This window comes from Stenella coeruleoalba, assembly GCF_951394435.1.
Source record: "Stenella coeruleoalba genome assembly, chromosome: 3".
NCBI classification, from domain to species: domain Eukaryota; kingdom Metazoa; phylum Chordata; class Mammalia; order Artiodactyla; family Delphinidae; genus Stenella; species Stenella coeruleoalba.
Genome location: NC_137148.1, coordinates 70,605,352 through 70,625,913, shown reverse-complemented (window position 1 = coordinate 70,625,913; position 20,562 = coordinate 70,605,352). Strand labels below are relative to the sequence as shown.

At 37.3% G+C, this 20,562-nt stretch overlaps 1 protein-coding gene across 8 annotated transcripts in view; it reads left to right on the top strand.

Annotated features, from left to right (window-relative positions):
- Positions 1 to 20,562, top strand: part of MEF2C (myocyte enhancer factor 2C) — a 155,099-nt gene that overhangs the window by 44,555 nt on the left and 89,982 nt on the right. For 4 of the 8 annotated variants that reach the window (XM_079916163.1, XM_079916168.1, XM_079916161.1 and 1 more), the window contains one exon: positions 15,793 to 15,988. In XM_079916163.1, coding sequence (XP_079772289.1) covers positions 15,935 to 15,988 — 54 coding nt within the window. In that variant the 5' untranslated portion in view covers positions 15,793 to 15,934. Of the gene's footprint in view, positions 1 to 12,559; positions 12,715 to 15,792; positions 15,989 to 20,562 lie in introns of those variants that run through there. The other 4 variants (XM_079916164.1, XM_079916165.1, XM_079916162.1 and 1 more) reach the window with 2 other exon arrangements.

The window sequence follows — 20,562 nt, the reverse complement described above, 5'->3', positions numbered from 1 at the left end:
ACTGGATCCACCCACAGGCATGAGTGACACCGACATAAAAGTTATTCCAGAGGTGTCTTCGCTGTGAAAGGCAGTATTTGCCAACAGGTCCTTTCTTACCGAGTTAGAAATCTCAGAGATTTCCTGTTTACCACAAGCCCTCTCAAAGTGCCTGGGATACATAGGCAGCCATTTTGAGCTTTCACTTTGCAGTCACCTGCCTAGCATCTTAAATTGAATTCAGTCTTGGATATAATGCGCCATTGTTGCTTATGGAGTTTTTGAGTGGCACTGACCTATAGTGCTCATCAACTGGTACAGTAAACATGTATAAATATATAAATGAAGACATATGTACCATAGTATTCTGCCTATGAAAGTAGGAGGAAAGGCTGATACATGCTGAAAGTATACAATTACATCCTCATACTCTGTAGCTCTGATAGAGCGAGCTCTGTGATACATTGTGGGAAAAAAATGATGTGAACTTCTGTAACACACTAGTGTGTGATTTTTCTTCCAACCATCATAAATATATTGCAAAGTAGGTCAACCGTTATTGTACAGTTAATTTGTATATTTTATTAGGTTGTGTTTTATAAAGTTGATAGCCATAAAATTACTTCTAAAAGAATATATTTAAAGAGGTAGCATTGCAGTTATACCCAGAGGTCTCAAACACAAAGAATTCTAAAGAAGTAGGTAAATGTATAAAATTCTAAAGTAGAAACTCTACTGCCCATAGAAGAATATTGTAGTAGACCATAATTTGAGGAGATGTAGAAATGTGGGGGAGTGAAGAGACAATGACCAGGGTAATACCAGGGTTGGTTAGATCTAGGTGAGAAACCTCCCCGAGGTACTTTGAAGGAGAGCAAGATGACTGCCCCAAGCCTGGTGGCAAGATATCTGTAATACTCTCTGTAATCATCATCTTATCGTAAATGAAGTTGACTCTTCTGACCCATCCTCAGGAAGACACCTGTTTTGATGGTTACCAAGAGTCGAGATGAATATATGCTGATTCATATACACTCACCTGCTTTCCCTGGTGAGCAGCCATATTCATTTGTAGAAAGGAGGGGGAAAATACCATTGGTGCTGATCAGCCAGTAAATGCTGATATTTTAATGAAAGGTATCTAACTCAAGTTTCATCCTGTTCCCCTGCTAGTACAGTGAAGTAAACTCTTTTTTTGCCATCAAGAGTAAGAGAATGTTAGATACATTAAAGAACATTGATTTTAAAAGAATTTCTTAGATTCTACTAAATCCCTCTGAATATCACATTTTCTGTATAGAATTTTAACTTTAAAGTACTCTTTTGAATATTACCTTGCAGCATGGAGAAGTAGCAGAGTGTGTGATTCGAATACTAAGTCTAGGACTGGATTTATAAGGGTTCACATTATAACTCTAACACTAGCCCTGTGACCGTGGGCAAGTAATTTAACCTCTCTATCCTCCAGCCTTTGTTTCTGTGAAATGAAAATGGTAGTAGTGCCTTCCTCATAGGCTGTTATGAGGATTAGAGTCAATATATGTAAAGTTTTTAGTGCCATAATATTTTATAATTTATAGCTAATTATTTATTAAATTTCTAAATATGATTTGTAGTCCAAAGTGCATAATATAACCTTGATCTTAACTGCTTATTTTGCTTGAGGCTGAGGTGAACCAACTTTTCAAAGCAAAAAAAAAAATGAAAAAACAATTATATTTACCAGGCAATTAAACATTTTTGTCAGCTTATTGTTTCTCTAGAACTATATCCTTTGGAGAAGCATTCTGACCTCATTGTGTCTTACACCTTTATTGAATTTATACCATTTAGGAACTTGAAAGGGGGCTTTAGAAATTGAACCCAGCTCCCTTTATATGTCTGAGGAAAATTAGACTCAAGGGAGTTGACTGGCCCAAAGACCTGCAGCTCCTGGGTAGCAGAACCCACCCAAGAGTCTGATTCCAAATAGAGCTTTCTTTCCACTGCACTCTACTGCTTTCTGGTGCTTTGGACTTTGGAAACAAATCACACTAATTGCTAAATATTTTTTATTAATATTTTTACTTTAAAAGAACAGCAGTTTTCTGCACCTGATGTTATGTTTGTATTCCTTTGTCAAGCTAAGAGAATAGATTGTTGTTTTATCAATTATTCAACAATAGTGTTAGGTTTTTCTTTGAGCCAGGCACTGAGCTAAGTGTTGGTTTGGGGCATATATATTCAGTAGTCAGAGGAAAGAAGCTTGATCCTTTCTTTAAAGCTAGCATTTCCCAAGGGATATTCCTGATACATCTGTAAATACTACAGATTCTGGCATCTAGCATATTAAAGACTATGAACAGTCCTGTAGCAAAGAAATCTATTTTCCTAATTTTTTTGATTTCCTGACCTTTTTTTAGGGTGTGGAGGGGTAGGGTGGGCGGGGGATCACTTGTTAGCATCCTTAGAAACCAGCGATCTTTGGAATCCACTTTGGGATTTCTAAGGAGAATCATGAGCTTGCTTCCACCAATGGTTGCTTTTTTTTAGACCTTAGGTTTTAGAGAATCAGGATGAAAAACTGTCCGTGTCAGTAACTTCTGATTTTTGTAGCATGGCTTTTTTATAGGGAAAGTACTGTAATACTTTCCATGTAGTATTATCTGCCAAGGATGACTTGGACTTTCCTTGAAAAGAACCTGGGACAGAATGTGTAGACATGCTGAGATAAGGAGCCTCCCGCCAGGCCTTCAGCCCAGGACCCAACTCCGCTACCCCCCCCCCCCGCGGTGCCCGCCCTGTGCAGCTCATTTGCCTGCCCTGCCTGCATCTTACAGAGGAAACATTCTGTTCGTCTGAGAACACCTCTATTCCTAGCTCTTTGACAGTTTCACTTTCCATATCCCCTCGGTTCTAAACATGTGGAAAAAGAGATAAAGAAAGGTGATGAAATGAAAAAATCGAGTGGGGAATGCTTCAAATAGAGGGAAGAAACTCGTATTTATGTGCCTGCTTTGTATGCAGCTGTGACTGGGTTTTGGAGGGGGAGGAAAGTGTCCTCCAAAGGTCATCTTACAAGATAGGGAGGGAGGTGAGTATGCAGTGTGAAGTATTGGTTAGCACTGAGAATAAAATAAAACACTATGCTAGTTTTTACTAGAACAATGTCTATACTGTGATTCATTTAGGAAAGGAAAGAAGACATCTTGACTAAAAAAAAAAGAAACTTTGCAAATTTGTGATTCTTTTTCAGGGCATTTAACCAATAATAATGAAAATAGATTAGTGTCAATTTAGGCTTCATGGTAAACTGTACAACTTACCGTACTTTAAAACTGATAAATTATGTTCACCAAATAGGACATAAAAAGAAAATGATGGAATAAAGGATCAAATTTATACCACTCTCCCAAAACATGACAGGGGAGGGAAAATTGAAAATATATACCCATTATTCCTTAAGTAAGGTTTCCTTGAATAGGAAATTTTGACCCCTCCCCTTACTTAAAATACTATAGTTTTTCATTGGACATTTATATTTTACAACTTTTAAAATTAAAGTGTCTGTTGTTCTTCATTCTAATTTCCTATTTATTAAAATTCATAATCCTTAAATTTTGTATTTTTCCCTTAAAAATGCCTTAATTTTAAAAATACTAGATGATTCAATTTGTCTATTCATTCTAAATTGGAAATTAATCTGTTTGGCTTGAGGCTACATAGCTGACTCCAAAGATGTGTGAATGTTTCCCATACAGTGAGACACTGGGAAACATTGTCTCATTGATTATCACTGAGATCTTAATCAAAACTGTGCTGATTGCTTGGGAGTTGGGCCCTATGAGAGAGGAAATAAATCAACCTAAAACAATGACTGTTACATTAGTAATGTTGTGAGATTGTTTATTTCTAAAAGAGTTTTAAAAATACGATTTAGGGCTTCCCTGGTGGTGCAGTGGTTGAGAGTCCGCCTGCCGATGCAGGGGACACGGGTTCGTGCCCCGGTCCGGGAAAATCCCACATGCCGCGGAGGTGCTGGGCCCGTGAGCCATGGCCGCTGAGCCTGTGCGTCCAGAGCCTGTGCTCCGCAACGGGAGAGGCCACAACAGTGAGAGGCCCGCATACTGCAAAAAAAAAAAAAAAATACGATTTAAAAAATACAATTCTGTATTTTACATTTGCAGAAATTTTGTGTCGTGTTTGTCAGATTGCTCATGGTACTATCCATATTTAGCACTGCAAAATGAACTTATATCCACAAGACCTATTTCAACCAGTGGGCATTACTTCAGTGAAATAACCACATCTCAAGGGAGAACATACCGTTGGATCCAACTAATATAAATTTAGAAACCTTTTGCATTATACTATATTCTCTGTGTTTCAAAGTATTTATAATTTCCATAAAGTTAAACAAGTTTACGCAGAGAATTTCAGAAATTGAATTGCATCCAACTAAATTTTTACAAATGAATGTGGATCTATTTTTTTATTTGAGCCTCACAACCTCATTATAGAATATACGTGTTGTTATTCCCATTCTATAGCTGAGGAAACTTAAGGTTCAGGAAACTATGAATTGGCCAAATTTATACCACCAGCGACAGGTGGAGTGCTGGAGTGTTCACCCTCCAAATGCAGCCTTGCTCCATCCATGGTTTACGTCTCTCCTCAGATGTCATCTTTTCAAATAACCCTTCCCTGACAGCGTTATTCACCTCAGTCAGCCCTTTCCTGTTCAGTCACCCCTACCTAGCCTGTTCTGCTGTGGTATTTTCTCCGTAGCAGTTTTCTCTCTAAAATCATTGTATTCTCTTGTTTATTGCTTCATTCCCCCTTTCAAGCCTCGGGTTCATGATGACCAGGACGTCTGTTTGGTTCACAGTGGTGTCTCTGGCACCTCTTAATCATGCTCGATGCGTTTATGTCTCTGTGACTGTTGATCAGACTTTTTCATTGATATCTGTAATATTAAACATCATGATTTTGGCTCTTGGCCTCTGATGACATCAACTTGGCCAGGATTTGATTGCCCGCGTGGTCCAAGCTAGAGTTTAATTTAACATCTATAATGAGACTACACCAAATACATATAGCTACGTATAGTTCATCTGCTCCAAAGCTGGGGCAGATAGACTGCCTTGTGTCTTGTTAGAGGATCTGCACTGCGTACAGCCACCTTAATCACATTTCTGACATTTAACCGTCACCATTCTTGACCACCACCCCTGACAAAAGTTCTGATGTATTCAAGCCATGCGTTACACAGCCCTAGCGTGTTTTACAGTCAGAGGGGCAGTCATGTAGAGTCCTCTTGTCCTGGAGTTTTACACAGATAAAGGGAGGATATAGTTTTGAGAGGAATGCTCCAACTACAAAGTGCATCCTGAAGGCCATTTAGCTCACAATGAAGGTCTGTGTTTTAAAATAGCACTATAACAAAGTAACTACAGAGTTTTGGCAAGGGTTTCAACTATTTATAGAAGTAAGTAAGGCATAGTAAATAGTGCCACAGTACCCAGTTCTCCCTTTCGCCATAACCCCAAACTTATGAGAAGCACTGTAATTATATTTTTCTACTTACGAAAAAAAAAAATCATAGTAGCCATTATCAGTTTAACCATACGGAAGCTCAGGCTGAGATTTCTTTTTTAAATGCATAGTTTTGATTTTCAACAGCTGCACTGGGTCTTTAATCATATATTATCTTTATGAAGCCTTTTTCTAACATATGTTAATTGGCTGTTTTCTGTGACAAATTATGAGCTCTTACTTTGATGAGGTTCAATTGCAATCATGTTGGAGTCGAGTACATAGAGTTTCCACCCCTGCTGGCTCCTCAAACCACTACAAACATCCGCACGTCACTGCAGTGCTGAGTAATGGCAGGATTTGGGCTGGCTGATTTCGCTACAGATTTTTTTTTTCCACGGGATATTTTCAGCTTCTTTGTACTAAATCTGTTGCAGGGTTTGCCCTTTTTAGCAGAAGCATGCTCTAAAATTAACATCAAATCTTATTGGAGATTACTATAATACAGTGAGAAATATTTCATAATACAATACCCGAGCGTCTGTTGTGCTTTACTAAAATTTTAATACATTTGTTAGACATTTTGTAGCAAAGTCAGTCATTTGTGGGGTTGGTGTTTTCTACATCATCAGCATTTTGTAATAAATATTTTGAATTTTCCTCTTTGCATGAGGAAAAGAACAGTTATTTATTGAGAGCTGATCAAGTATGTATTTAGCTATCATAAAGAAAATGCACATACTCTTTTTTTCCAGGTGTTGCCAAACATCAGTATGCTAAAGATTCCATTATATTTTCTTTTTTCTTTGTAGTTCCATCTGTTGGTCAAATGATAAAAGGAATTACATGTTCCATCAAGGTTAATGTCCTATAAGATGCGTAACATCCATCCAGTCATCTGTCCTAATGTCAGTTTTTAATGTATGATTAGGATGAACAGATATGTTCTAATTCTTCTACTCTGAGAACTGTGACAGGTAGCCTGCATCAGACACCAGCAGATGATCAGTGATAGCTATTGTTAGACTAGGTATAAAAATACAGTGCATTTGTTTATATTCACAGGAAAGTAGTCAGGGCAGTGATTAAGGTCTTCAGAAACTGTTTCAAACACCAGTCATATTGAGATTAATTTCACTGTGTTTCTGCCTTGCCACCTAAGGTAAAGGATCTGTGAACTGAGGTTCTCCAAAGCCAAAGCTAGGGGTCATATTTCCATACAGGTATTAAGAGTTTAGAATAAGATGAGCCAGATGTGAATAGGAGCGTCTCCTCAAGAGGCTGTTTTTAATCAGCCATTTCCCTGGAGTAGCACACAATCAATGAGCTCTAAATCCTGAGGCTACCTGCGCACATAGGAAGGCCTGGGAACATCATTATAGAACTTACAATTGAGTATACGTGAAAAAATTAGAGCAGAAATTAAGGGTAAGAAAGGTTAACTTCGGAAGTCTTACTTTGGTACTGCTGTTTTAGAGGGTCTTAAAGAGATCATTTCAAATGTTCAAAAAAAAAGGAATATTAAACTCAACTAAATGCAGGTACTACTCTATTAAAAGATCCTTGTAAATAAGCCAAATGAAAAGTTGTTATTGATTTATGTCAGCCAGAACCGTTTAAACATGTGTATTGTTTTGAGGAGGTACATGTGCATGAATTTCATCCTGAGTAAGTAAAGTTGTTTTTTTTTTTTTTTCCATTCATAGCACTACTGCTAGGGAGAAAGGCTTCAGGGGTCCTGCATGATCTTCAGTGTGACTGTGGAGTCAGGCGGTGCCCTGTCTTGAGCTAGTGGACACAAGGAAATTTAGTTCCACTTGATAAGACACATATACTTAATTGGCTTTAAGAAAATAAACCAAGAATGATGTGTAAATGAAACAGAGAACTTGGCACTTGACTACATGGAAGCCGTGAGCCATGTGGCTTAATTGGGGCCAGTTGGGATCATTTAATGATTGCTGTCAGAAGATCAGATGTAATTCTCCTTATAAGAAGACCACAGTGGGATAGAGTTAAACAAATTGTCATCAGAGGTTTCAGATGAACAAAGCCTTAATTAGGTTGATTAGGATGCTGTAAAGGAGATGAAGAGAAATCGAAAAATTGATGAATCACTGGGTTCCGAGCCACATATAATGGTAATATCAAATATCTTTTTTTCGATTTGAGGTATGACTGGCATTTTGACTATTATATAAATTATCATAGAAGGTTTTTATATAAACGTTTTAAATTTCTAAAGCTTAGCTAGAGACAAAAGTAAATGACATTCAGTGAATGTAAATAGCAGATGATTTATCAAGCATATTCTTCTTAATGTAGAACAAAAACATTGGCAGGAGGACAATAGTATTTCTTCTCATTTCAAGGTCATCCTTAAATGTTACATAAATTGGTAAGGTAAATAACAACAGAGGCAAATTATTTTCAAGGACATAATTTTCAATCATTAATGTAATGTTTGAATACAGAGTATTATTTTATTACTTAGCCTTTACTTAGAATGTCCTTTTAACCATTCATATCACAATCCTAATAATACTGGGATTATTTACTAGTGATAATACTCAGGACTACTCAGATATCTTAAAATGTACTCGTTTTACCCACATATTATGAAAGACTAAAATATGTTTCTTCCCTTTTCTGCAGTTTTATAGGAAAATATTACCTCTGTACAAACACATACAGACACACAAATGTATTAGTAAGGCTGAAGACTGTGTCTCATACACTCAGGCTTTTGAGGAAAAATGTGTAGAATATTTACATTTTAATAATGAAATATGATATATTAAAGATTAAGAAAATAATGAATGTAAGATTTTTCTGACAGGATCATTAGATGCCTGGGAATTCAGATTTTTGTCATAAGATGAAAATTTTTTTTATTTTTTTTTTTGTGGTATGCGGGCCTCTCACCGTTGTGGCCTCTCCCGCTGTGGAGCACAGGCTCCGGACGCTCAGGCTCAGCGGCCATGGCTCACGGGCCCAGCCGCTCCGCGGTATGTGGGATCCTCCAGGACCGGGGCACGAACCCGCGTCCCCTGCGTAGGCAGGCGGACTCTCAACCACTGCGCCACCAGGGAAGCCCAAGATGAAAATTTATAATAGCAACATCTCCCATTTCAAGCCTAGCTTGTGTTGAAGGCTGACAGTTTTGTTTCACTGATATTGGTGTTGTGTAGTGCTTAACTTGCTTTGTTCAATAACAGCAACAAAAAATCCAGCTGCATTTGCTTTTGGAAAAGTTACAGCTGGGGAACAGAACACACTCTGTGATGCTTAGTAGCTCTTGCTGTGTGATGAGGACGCTGCGGATTTACCTTGTGGTGACCCTGCCACATCGCGAAGTGGCCTTTGGAAGAAAACATGGTGAAAAATTAGGAAAACAAAGACTTGCTAGAACCCTGACTTAATTACTCAATATGATGTAGAAAGACTAAAAACTGTGGTGTGGTTGGGTAGCACAAGGCTTTTGACATATTTAGACTGTTTGGAGTTTATTTTAGCATGGGGGTTGGAGAATGCCGTTTAAGCTCCAGTGTGAAAAAAAAGTCCAAGGCAAGATATACCGCAGGTGATAATGACTGGGAAGCCGTGCTTCCCTTGTGTTTATTAAATTGTTTATAATGCAATACAGTTGTTTAAAGGTAAGTGTCTCCTAAATTCTAGAATTGTGTAAATAAAATGATTTATATCAGTGATAATGGCAGGTTAGGCCCACTTATTAAATTAATTGCAGGGGTTTTCAAAACGAGTTCCTTTTTAGCCTTATTATATTTCTGACATACATTTCATCTCCTTTTGTCCTTGGGGAAAGATATTAAAGTAGGACTAGAAACATTAATGTAGAGTTTTCAGCAGCCGTGGTCATTGGGAAAATTGATGTATTTCCCTAGTTATTTCTACTTTTGCAGCCTGAAGCTCTTCCATGACTGATACTTATGAGGAACTTCTTAACTTTTATAACACTGTAAGTTTCTCTTCATATAATGATTATTGTTAATGGATAAATGAGGTATTACCTTTAGAAGTTGCCCATCATCATCTCTGCAAAGTAAGGTCTTCGTGGTATATGTAAAGACTATGGTTCACTTGATAACCTTATTGTGTATGACTTTCAGTTTATGCCTCAAAACTGAAGCAATCTTGCAAGTAGTAAGCCATGTTCCCAGTCCTACTATGTACCTAGTCTTCACCTGTAGTACCACATTTAATGATTACAACCATCCTGCAGATGAAGAAGTACATTCCCAACTTTTTGTAAGGCAAGGGAAGAGTGGTTCCAAGTGAGTAAGTCATTAGTCTTTAGTCACTCAGCTTCTAAGTACCAAGTTAGAGTTCATACCCTGAGCTTTTCTGACTCCAAAATCCATTCAACTTCCACTTCTCAGTATAAATTATTCTTATTCCATATATGAGAGGCTATATAAATATAATGAAAGATTAAGTGAGGTTATCAGTCTGCTTCTGTATAAATGAAAATGTTCTTAATAGTCATTAAAAATAGTGACTGAAGAAAATATTCACCTGAGAGATAAAAATCTTAATGAATTAATTCATTAATCAACTCATAGTTATTAACTCCTACTATATGCCTGGCACTAGGGTAGAAACTGAAACCGCAAAAGTCAGATAAAACAGACTTGGCCCACAGATGTTGAGGAAGATGGCAGACAGGCAATTTCAGTTGTGACAAGTGCTACAAAGGAGGACATGGTGCTATGAGTCCTTATAGGGGAATTTGATGTGATCAGGAGAGCGCGAAGTGCTTCCTGGAGAGATGAAATGTGCTGAGACAGAAAGGAAGGGAAGAGGTTAAGGAGGCACGGAGGGGAAGGCAGAGCGCTCCAGGCCGCAGGAATTGCATGTGCGCTGTGGCAGGAAGGAGCCTGGCAGGTGTGGGGAACTGAAAGACAGTTGACATTATGTTACTGTTCTGAAGATGACTCAAAATTCATCGTACTGGGCTTCCCTGGTGGCGCAGTGGTTGGGGGTCCGCCTGCCGATGCAGGGGACGCGGGTTCGTGCCCCGGTCCGGGAGGATCCCACATGCCACGGAGCGGCTGGGCCCGTGAGCCATGGCCGCTGAGCCTGTGCTCCGCGACGGGAGAGGCCACAACAGTAAGAGGCCCGCGTACCGCAAAAAAAAAAAAAAAAAAATTCATCATATTAACTTGGAATAAATTGAGAAAATAACTTTGTTTATATTCATGATAATGAAATCCAGTGGGGAAGAATGGGTAATTTTATTACCCTTAAGAGGATGTCTTAGCTATGTGTCTTTAGGACAAATTCAGCTTGCATTCGTAGCTAGGGTAGTATAACATTCTGTATAATACATGGCAAGCTTAGAGAGAAGTGAAGTGACTTTCAGGACCAAAGAAATATTCCCTAACTCATAAGACATCACATAGTTGAATAACAGTAAGATTAATAATTATTATATCTTTTGAAGTTCAGAATACTTCTTAAGAGAAAAAAATTAAGAGATCTGCTTGTTCCTTTTAACCAAAATATAATTACATGCCTCATGTGTCTTTCAAACATATCATAAAGTAGAAAGTTAAATGTATCTAGATGCACCATAATGAGCAAAGTTTTCCACTTAAACTAATAATGAATCATTTAATTGTTTGAATTAGTAATACCAGGCTTGCAGCAACTGGGCTTATGATCATTTTTGTCCCTTGCTAAGTATCCAGCTTGTATTTATTTAACCGTATAATTTCTTGTGTGATATAGCATGCTTGCTTTTCAGCTTGGAGTTTTTACAAAACATTTTATGAAGATGCTAGTGGTAGTGAAAATGTGAGTCAGTGAAAAAGTTATTTGCTAATATGAGTAAAAGAAAACCAGAATTCTTCATTGCAAACTGACATCACATATTTTAATGTTTTGTCATTATTCATAGGCTGTTTTTATTTAAGTGACTGCACGGTGCTTATTGTAGCAAAATACATGCTTTGCACAGATAAGTTTAGCAGCAGAGAATTAATTTCTTCCCACATCTTTCAATGTGGCATGGCAGTCTCACTCTAAGATCAAAACACAAAACTGAAGGTTATGTTTAATTTCTAAATCAAAGTGTTGTGGGAAGATGATTGAAATCTGAAGATGACTCAGATTCACTTGATATGTGGTTTTCTTCCTACAGAAATTTTATGGTAGACTGCCATTTCCATGTTAGAGAGAAACTAATAGTGATGAGACTAAAATAAATAGTTTCACTGTATACTGAAAGTTTATGTTAGTTACTTTGGTTCTTAGTCTGAATTTTTTTACGAACTCTGAAAGCTTCAATAACATAGGAATCTCTTGCCCCCCTGCCTCACCACCACCCAGTATATCTTTTTTTTTTTTAATTATGGGGGCAAAGAAGTAATCCATGTATTTTCCCAACAAACATTGATTTTTTTTAACGGTTTTCATGATTCTGTTTTTTACCCAAAACCAAAGTATCCATCTGGCTCTTTGCTGTATAGAATCCTTCATTTGCCTCGAGGGAGTAAATTAAGATTATATGGCCGCATTAGCTGTGTCAGATGATTTGGGTGAGGTATGGTAAATGGTAATTGCAGTGTATCTCCTACTTCACCAAAATGAACTTGTTTGTTTTCTTATTTTTATTTCTTAAAGCAGTCATATAAAATACTAACCCAGAGCTGAAATGGATTTTTTTCTCAGGTGTTTTAAAAATAGGAGTTAGAAATGTTGTCCCCGTGTCTGGATTTTTCTCCTTGTCCCTTATCTGAACCTCTCAAAGGCCTCTCTGTGTGGGGTGAGCAGCCCAGCACACTCAGACAGTTCTGCTCAGAGAAGGAAGTGAAGAGTTTTGGTTCCCATTTTACACTTCTGGAACAGTTTAGGGAAGGAAGCACCTTTACACCTTTTATTGTTCGTGGTTGCTGACATCATATCCTTCCCTGACCAGTCTGTGCGTGTTTCCTGCCATTCTGTCAAGATTCTTCTGTGTTACTGGGAGGGATTTGTGGGAGGGAGGGAGTGAGGGGAGGAGAGGGGGAAGGGAGGGAGGTGTGTGTCACTCAGGGAACTTGTTTGTAAATGAGAGAGCCAGGGTGGGAGAAGGATCTTTAGCGTCTGTCCACAAGAAATTCTTCTCTCCTTGGGTCTCAAACCACTTTGCCTTCGTCTGTCTGCTTATGCCAAACTCAAAGTGAACAGAAGCCTCCCATAATGAAGTTCCCCTTTTTAGTAAGCAGCATGATTTTATTTTTCTTCTATTTAGGTTGGCAAAAAGAAAAAACGCAGAAGACTGTAGCTCTATAGAGTGTAACTATGGTAGAGTATTTGTTTTTCTTTTCTTTTTTTTTAAATTACTGATTGTTTCTCTGTAACTCTGTCATTTTCCAAGAATTCTTCTTTCATGTGGAAAGAAGTAGCGGTAAGGCTGCTGGAATTACTTTAAGCTTATGGTTGATTGTACATACATGAAAGTTCTCAGGGTAACTCAGATTCTACTATGTGCAGTTTAGCTATTATATTCTTTTCTTCATATACATACAAAACAATTTTTCAGATTACTGAAGTTATATAATCTCTTTTCAGCCCCTCTAGGCCTCCTACAAATTAATACTTGAAACCAACCTTACAATATAATTTTTGCATAAAAATCAGGTTAGAAAAATAGTTATGCTAAGAAAACAGCTACTGAGCTGTCGTTGACCTTCCTAACTCTGAATTTTTACTGACAGCCTTGAAACCTGCTGACCCATAATCTAACGTTCTAAGCAGAATGTTCTAAGGCACGTTTTACTTCATGCAAACAGTCTCATCCTCACCATATCTTACTCTGCATATGTACTTAATCATATCAAATTTTGCATTTCAGAAATGTTCAAAAGGCAGCACACTTCAAGAAATATTCATTTTTATGGGAAATAAGAAAATGTTTTAATTTTATTGAAATTTAAACTTACATCTCTCTACATTACCTTGCATATTTCAAAATGTCATCTTTAATCGATTATTTTATATATATACATATTGACACGTATCAGTTCTTTCTGGCAGAATACTTCCCGTAATGTTTTAAGAATTAAAAAAGAAAATCCTTGCTCTGCTCTTTTTAAGACGCGTCCCTCGTTTCAAAGTTGTGAAATATGGGGTGGTGAGATGGAGGAACTCTTCTAAGTTTGATTCATCAAGAACTCTGTCTTTCCAAGGAGACTTTTCTCCAGGGATGTTTCTCTACTCGTTTGGTTAGTTGTATTTTGAAATCAGGATCCGCAGAAGTTTTCTTCTTCCCCGCCTCTTCCACACTCTAATCTGTTCACCCTGACCTTCCACCTTAAAGTGAGTAAGCGCTTAGGCAGGCATAGTCCTGTAAGCCGATAGTGCCACGGCCTCAGCTCAATGAAAGAAAGGAAATTGTCCCATATGCATTTGCTGTGGATTCATGGGTTGGCTTTTCTGTGATCGAGGAAGCCTGTTTGTCTCTTTGGGTTCTTGCACATGCATGGGAAATACCATTCTATCTTGCTGCTTGCTTCTAAGGTAAGACTATAGGAAACACTGGAAAGTTGTCCAGTTGAGTGATATTTAAGACCGTCACTAAAAATAGGTAGATGGACCGTGTTTGACAACAGTGAATATGCAGTTGTGCTTTGTGCATTTTTCATATTTTAATGTGATTTTTTTAATATATCTTACAGCTAATTTTTTCCTGTCTATTTGTCAAATGTGTGTTATTATTTATATAACTCTAAAACTCTGAACTACTTCCAACATTTAAAATTGCCGCTGGAGTAATAGTTTTGATGAGCACTGTGTGGTCGTGATACTACTCAACATACATATATTCTCAGAGGCAGAAGTGAGCTACAGTTTAATAGAAGGCACTGGGCAAAAGAGAATGGATGGTCTTAGTGTTTAAGCAGCACGTAATCCACCAGAACTAATTATATCATAATAGCTTCTGCAATTAGATAATCACAGAAAACTTAAATTTAAAAAATTTACTCGAGGTGATAAAGAATTTAGAAATTAAATTAAAGAAATCAAAAGACAGCCGATGTGATCAGACCAAATGTGTAACAGTTCCAATTCCTGTTCCAATAACTTTGAATTGGAGCCAAATAATCTATTAAATAGCCAGGACAATGGCTTAGTATTACATAATACATGTGGGAATTTATCAGGTCGGTTGTCAGACACCAACTAAAGTAAACAGGGAAATTCTGAGCAATGTGTGAAGTAGTTGCATTCTTTGACATAAGACGGGATAGAATAATTGAAGCTATTGCCTGCAAATGAAGAAGCCACTGTGGAATGCCTTTTTGTTAACTTCCACATTTCACAGCAATTCACTTTCATTCAAATATTTTCAGATATAATTTAAAACAAAGAAAGATACATACTTTTAATACACTGGATTCTCTGGGTTTATCTTACATTGTTGATGATCACTTCTTTCATTTTAATTCATGGCCTAAAGATATCCAGTATATGGCAAGCTTCTATAATTTTATATCTTGCTCCCCAAAGAGATATGATGTGTCTTTTTAAAATATTTAAATTTAAGGAACTGATGGCTTATAAGAAATATAGTCATAAATGGAATAATACTCTAATTTTCATACCATTTCTTTCTTTTCTATGAATGATTATCTTTTTTGATTCTTGTATTCAAGATATAGCTTAAGGGCTTTCAAAAGGAAAAGATTTCACTGCTGATAGCTGCTTGTTATGTAAGATTAAATATCCCACATTATTTTTACAGTGTTCTCATAGCAGTGACTTTTAAAAAATAAGATTAAAGGATTTAGATTTAAATTCGTTGACATTTACATACATCAAATAGCACTTTCATAATAGTCCATCCTATTTGCATAACGAGGGACGTTATCACCTCTGCTGTCAAAACACGAGATTGTTTTCCCTTCAGAAATGAATTAGCTGCCCTACTTAGCATACACAGGTACATAAAGGTTCATTAACTCTCTGATATAGGTAATTTTTCACAACAGAAGGGTGAAAATAGTCACCTAGTTACATTAAAAAAAATAGTAAGAAACTCTTTGCAAAAGATACATTTCAAGTGTTGGACTTTAAAGCATAGTTTTCATCATTTAAATGACTTGTTAAATTACTTACAAGATTATTTTAATCATAAGAACAAACCATTCCTACTTGATATGCTCCTACATGTGATATACCATGTACTTTTAACAGATGCTTATTTTCATTCATTTAATTTGATTAGTTCCATAGAGTTTTATTTTTAGAAAATTAGAATATTAAAGTGGTGCTTAATTTTTATTTTTTGTTCAGCAGGAACGAATGCAGGAATTTGGGAACTGAGCAGTGCAAGTGCTGAAGAAGGAGATTTGTTTGGAGGAAACAGGAAAGAGAAAGAAAAGGAAGGAAAAAATACATAATTTCAGGGACGAGAGAGAGAAGAAAAACGGGGACTATGGGGAGAAAAAAGATTCAGATTACGAGGATTATGGATGAACGTAACAGACAGGTGAGTGGGGTAAACTTCTGTGTGTGTTGTTATTTACATGGGCCATTTATTACACGCCCCCCCAGATATGTTAAGTGTACTGAAAACATTTTGAGCTTATAAACATCCATTAAGAGAAGTTTTAGTGAATTAAATGTGGTCAGTTTAAGTGCTGATAGTAAAGGGGAAAAAAAATCACTCTATCTGTAAGAAATATACTTTACACATTGATGATTATTCACTTTTTACTTCAACATGAATTTTAAATGGAACTGCGTTTGCGTAACATGAATAGCTTAATAATTAAGAGTTAATAAGCATAATATTGCTCCACTGCATGCATCATCAAGCAAAGATATTCTTATATTCATAGGAACGAGGCCTTTTGTGGTCATCCATTTAGAGGTTTATAATATAGACTAAATATCCTGTATCAAAATGGCTTCCAGTCTATTCACAGTAAAAGGGACTTTGAAATACATCCAAAACGTTTAACATTGTGCTGACAACGAAATATTAGTCTCTTCAAACACAGAAGCGAGAACTATCAGTTAACTCATAGCATTTTCTTTAAAGCCTGAATTTTATAAACCTAGAGGCACATGTTATCATTTTTTTCTAGAACTCCAGTGATATCTGTATGATACAATTAATCTATTCTAAAGACTTTATACATGCAAATGCTCTCTTCAGTGAAGACTTGTATATTATGAATATCTGTGATTTGACTCTATTTTCCTTCACCCTTGGGGAGAGTGGATTTAGTTAGGGGAAGTAAGAATAGCCGGGTGGTCTGTATGCATCCTAATGTTAAATAATGGTTAAATAGCAAATGTTAATGGTTAAATAACAAATGTTTAACCTGATGTTAAATAGCAAATAATGGTTCCTGAGAGATATTACAGTACTGCCAGATCCCAACCATTGCAAATGGATAATGGAACCTACAGAACAGACATTCCTTGACCACGGGGGAGGAGAGCGTTTTGGCTGTTGCCCATTTACACTGGGGAAAGCTAAGAGGACAGCCTCAGAGACGCCCCACCGGACTGTAATTTCCCCCAACACTCTTTCTGCCCTACTGTGCCTTTCTAGCTTCTTGGACCTTCTAGTGAGGCTAGAACTGATTCGTGCTTTAAAACTTTTTATTGCTACATGTGTAAATTATAATGAATAGAAGTTGTTATTTATGCCATCAAAGCCAGTATGCCATTAAGAGGTAAAGAAACTTTTTAGATTTTCAGATTTATACTCCTTTAAATTATTACACTTAAGGTACATATGACTTGAACTATTTTGGGCTGAAAATTGAGCTAAAGGATGAACAATGCTAAGATTTACGATGGATTCCTTCCGTGTTTTCCTACATATTGTGTATTGCTATGGGTCAAGCCAAAAAGCAATCATTCTGTCAATATAAAACCACAGTATTTTTTAATTGATTTATAGGTTGAAATTTTAAAACTGAAATATTGAACATCATATACCACTGACTATTTAGATCTTACTGTTTGGACTAGCACCTGTTTGGGGTGCAGTCAAAGCTTTATATGAATTAGCATCTACACTTCATGAATAATGCCAGTTAATTTCGGGGTTCATGAAATTTATTGTATCTTCCTTTTGCTTACAAGGACAAAAGAAAGTTTTTGCGGTTGAATTCATGAGCTTTCATTATGCTTTATAAAGGAATATAAAACTTACACAGGCATGCGAGAACGTTAACACTATACTTTTGAGCTAACAATTGAACGTTTTTTCGTAATTTAAATATAGTTGCGCCTACAATTGCTGTTACTCTCACCCATGTTAGAAGTCATGATAACTTTAAGAGAAGAAAACTTATTTAAATTCAGCTTAGTCACCCTTACTTTTTTTAATCCTGAAGATGAATTCCTTGGTTTTATTCTATAGAATTTAGGATCTGTGTAGTCTTTTCTTCGTCTTTAGGTTCAGTTGGCCCTTTAATTCAACACTCTTAAATGGAATTGGTAAAATTGAAAACTTCCATGTTTTAATATATATTTCAGTGATTATTTTACATGGCTATTGACAAACTTAAACAGCCATCTTACTTATAAATATTTGTCATGCGTGCCTCTCTTCTACTGTAAGAGTGATCGTAAGAGCCATTTGGGAGAGAGCCTAAAAGACGTAGGTCATGGGCTTCCCTGGTGGCGCAGTGGTTGAGAGTCTGCCTGCCAATGCAGGGGACACAGGTTCGTGCCCCAGTCCCGGAAGATCCCACATGCCCCGGAGCGGCTGGGTCCGTGAGCCATGCCCGCTGAGCCTGCGCGTCTGGAGCCTGTGCTCCACAATGGGAGAGGCCACAACAGTGAGAGGCCCGCATACCGCAAAAAAAAAAAAAAAAAAGATGTAGGTCACTTCTGATAACCAGCACCAGCAAATCTGCAACAGCATGTCATACAAAGTGAGGAGACACCCCTAACCTAGGCTCCCTTTAAAGTATGTGTTCACATGTTGAAAAGAGAAACATTAACTGCTTTGCCCTTTTTGAAGCTTCCCCGCTGTAGACTCCCTAACAGAACCTCACACGATAGCTCACTGTCATCTTTTCTCAAAAGCGGTAAAAGCCTGCCCTGCCATTGCAAGTGTTTATTTGGCTATACAGAGCACAGGGTGTGTTTTTACAGAATAAGAAATACTGACTTAAAGTGTGAAATGAAATATTACAGAGCTGATGCGATAAGTTGTATATCATTGAGAAATAAAACTGTGGTAAAGCAGAGTGGCTGACTGTTTAAATTGAATTTTGCCCTTTATTTTTCATTATGGCAGTAGCAACAGCTAAAAATCAGAAACTCCAATTGTATACATAAAATAGTTTAGGGGAGGAAAAAAAGTAACAGCTAGTTTTGCTTTTTTTTTTAAATTTTCCAGAGTCTCCAAGTTTATGAAAACTACTTATTTCTCAATCTCTAAGCTAAACGAGGTAGATTTCTTAAGCTAGTATGTAAAAATAAATAAAATCATGAATTGTCAATTTGTCTTACGGAAATTTTCAGATAACTTAAAAGAAGCTACGTGTTCCAAGAACTACATATATATTACTCCATTTAATCTTTAGTAATTCCATTTACAGCTGAATAACTCATTTATTTATTAAATCAACAAATATCACTTGTTTGCAATGTGCCCAACATGAAGTATTCAGCAGTAAGCAAGAAGAATCTCATTCAGCTTATTGTCTGCCACAGAAGTCAGCCAACTGTTTCTGTAAAGGGCCAGATAGCAAATACTTTTGGCCTTGTGAGCCATGCAGTCTCTGTCTCAACTACTCGTCTCTGCCCTCTTAGTGAAAGCAGCAAAGGACAATGTGTATACAAATGAATGTGTCTGTGTTTGAATAAAACTTTACTGGCAAAAACAGGGGGCAGGAATGATTGGCCTGTGGGCCGTAGTTGGTGGACCCCTGGCCTGGTGGGATGAACCAGACATGAAATATGCAAATATATAACAAAAATTCTGTTCACATGTGCTATGAATGCAGCTCTCCAAATGCTATGAAGGAATAACAGGAGGTGCCTTATTTAGATTGCGGGTGAGAGAAAGGCCTCCCTGAGGAAATGCTGAAAGATGGGAGCTAAAAGATGATTCAGAGTTAGGCAGGTGACAACACTCCAGAGGGAACAGTGTTTGCGAAGCTTCTGAGAAAGTAAAGAGCTTGCTAAGGAGTCTAAGGAAAGCCTATGGAGCTTGAGCCTGGTGTGTATAACTTTAGAGAGATGAGAGAAAAGGTTTAGATGCTAGGGAGGGCCCAGATCACACAGAGCTTTGAAGTCAGATAGTTAATACTAGGAGGTGGCCAAGACATAAGCCCAAATCTTTCAGATTCAAAAACAAAACAAGCTTTTCTCAATCGCGTCACTCTGCGTTCTGTATAATATAATGGCTAAGAGCATGGTTGTGTGTCATTGCTTTCCCCAGTTACATCATACTGCATCCAGTGTAATACCATGGTGAAGAACATGGTTTTTAGAGACACACAAACCTTGTTCTGGCCCTAATTCTGCCACCTGCTAGCTGTGTGACCCTCCAGCAAGTGACTTAACCCCTCTGAGTTTTCCCTCATCAGTAGAGGTGAGATTAAAAAATAGTACCAAAAAAAAAAAAAAAATAGTACCCCCTTCATTGGGTTATTGAGATGATTAGATTGGGGGATAAATGTAAGGCACCTAACATATAATAAATGCTCCATAACTTTACCTGTCAGCTATTCCTGTTAAGACTCACCATTAGCTATTATAGTTAATGTGATTTCTATCAGAACAACACGTGTGCTGTGTAGCACAGTAAAGAATGGTACCTGAAACCTTCATTTCAATAGGGTGTTACCTTAAAAGGGTATCAGGAAGATGGAAGGAAGAGTGGAACAGAGTAGAGCTGGGACACAAAGGAGCCTTTGGAAGCTAACAAGGGGCAAGAGAATCATTTCAGAGCAAGAGCCAGATGATGGCAGAGGATGGCTTGTGGACAGGAAGGAAAATCACACAGAACATTTATAGCTTGTGACGAGGATGGGGAGAAGTAGTTTCCCAATTTCTATGCTTGTGGGACTTATTTTCAAATGTATG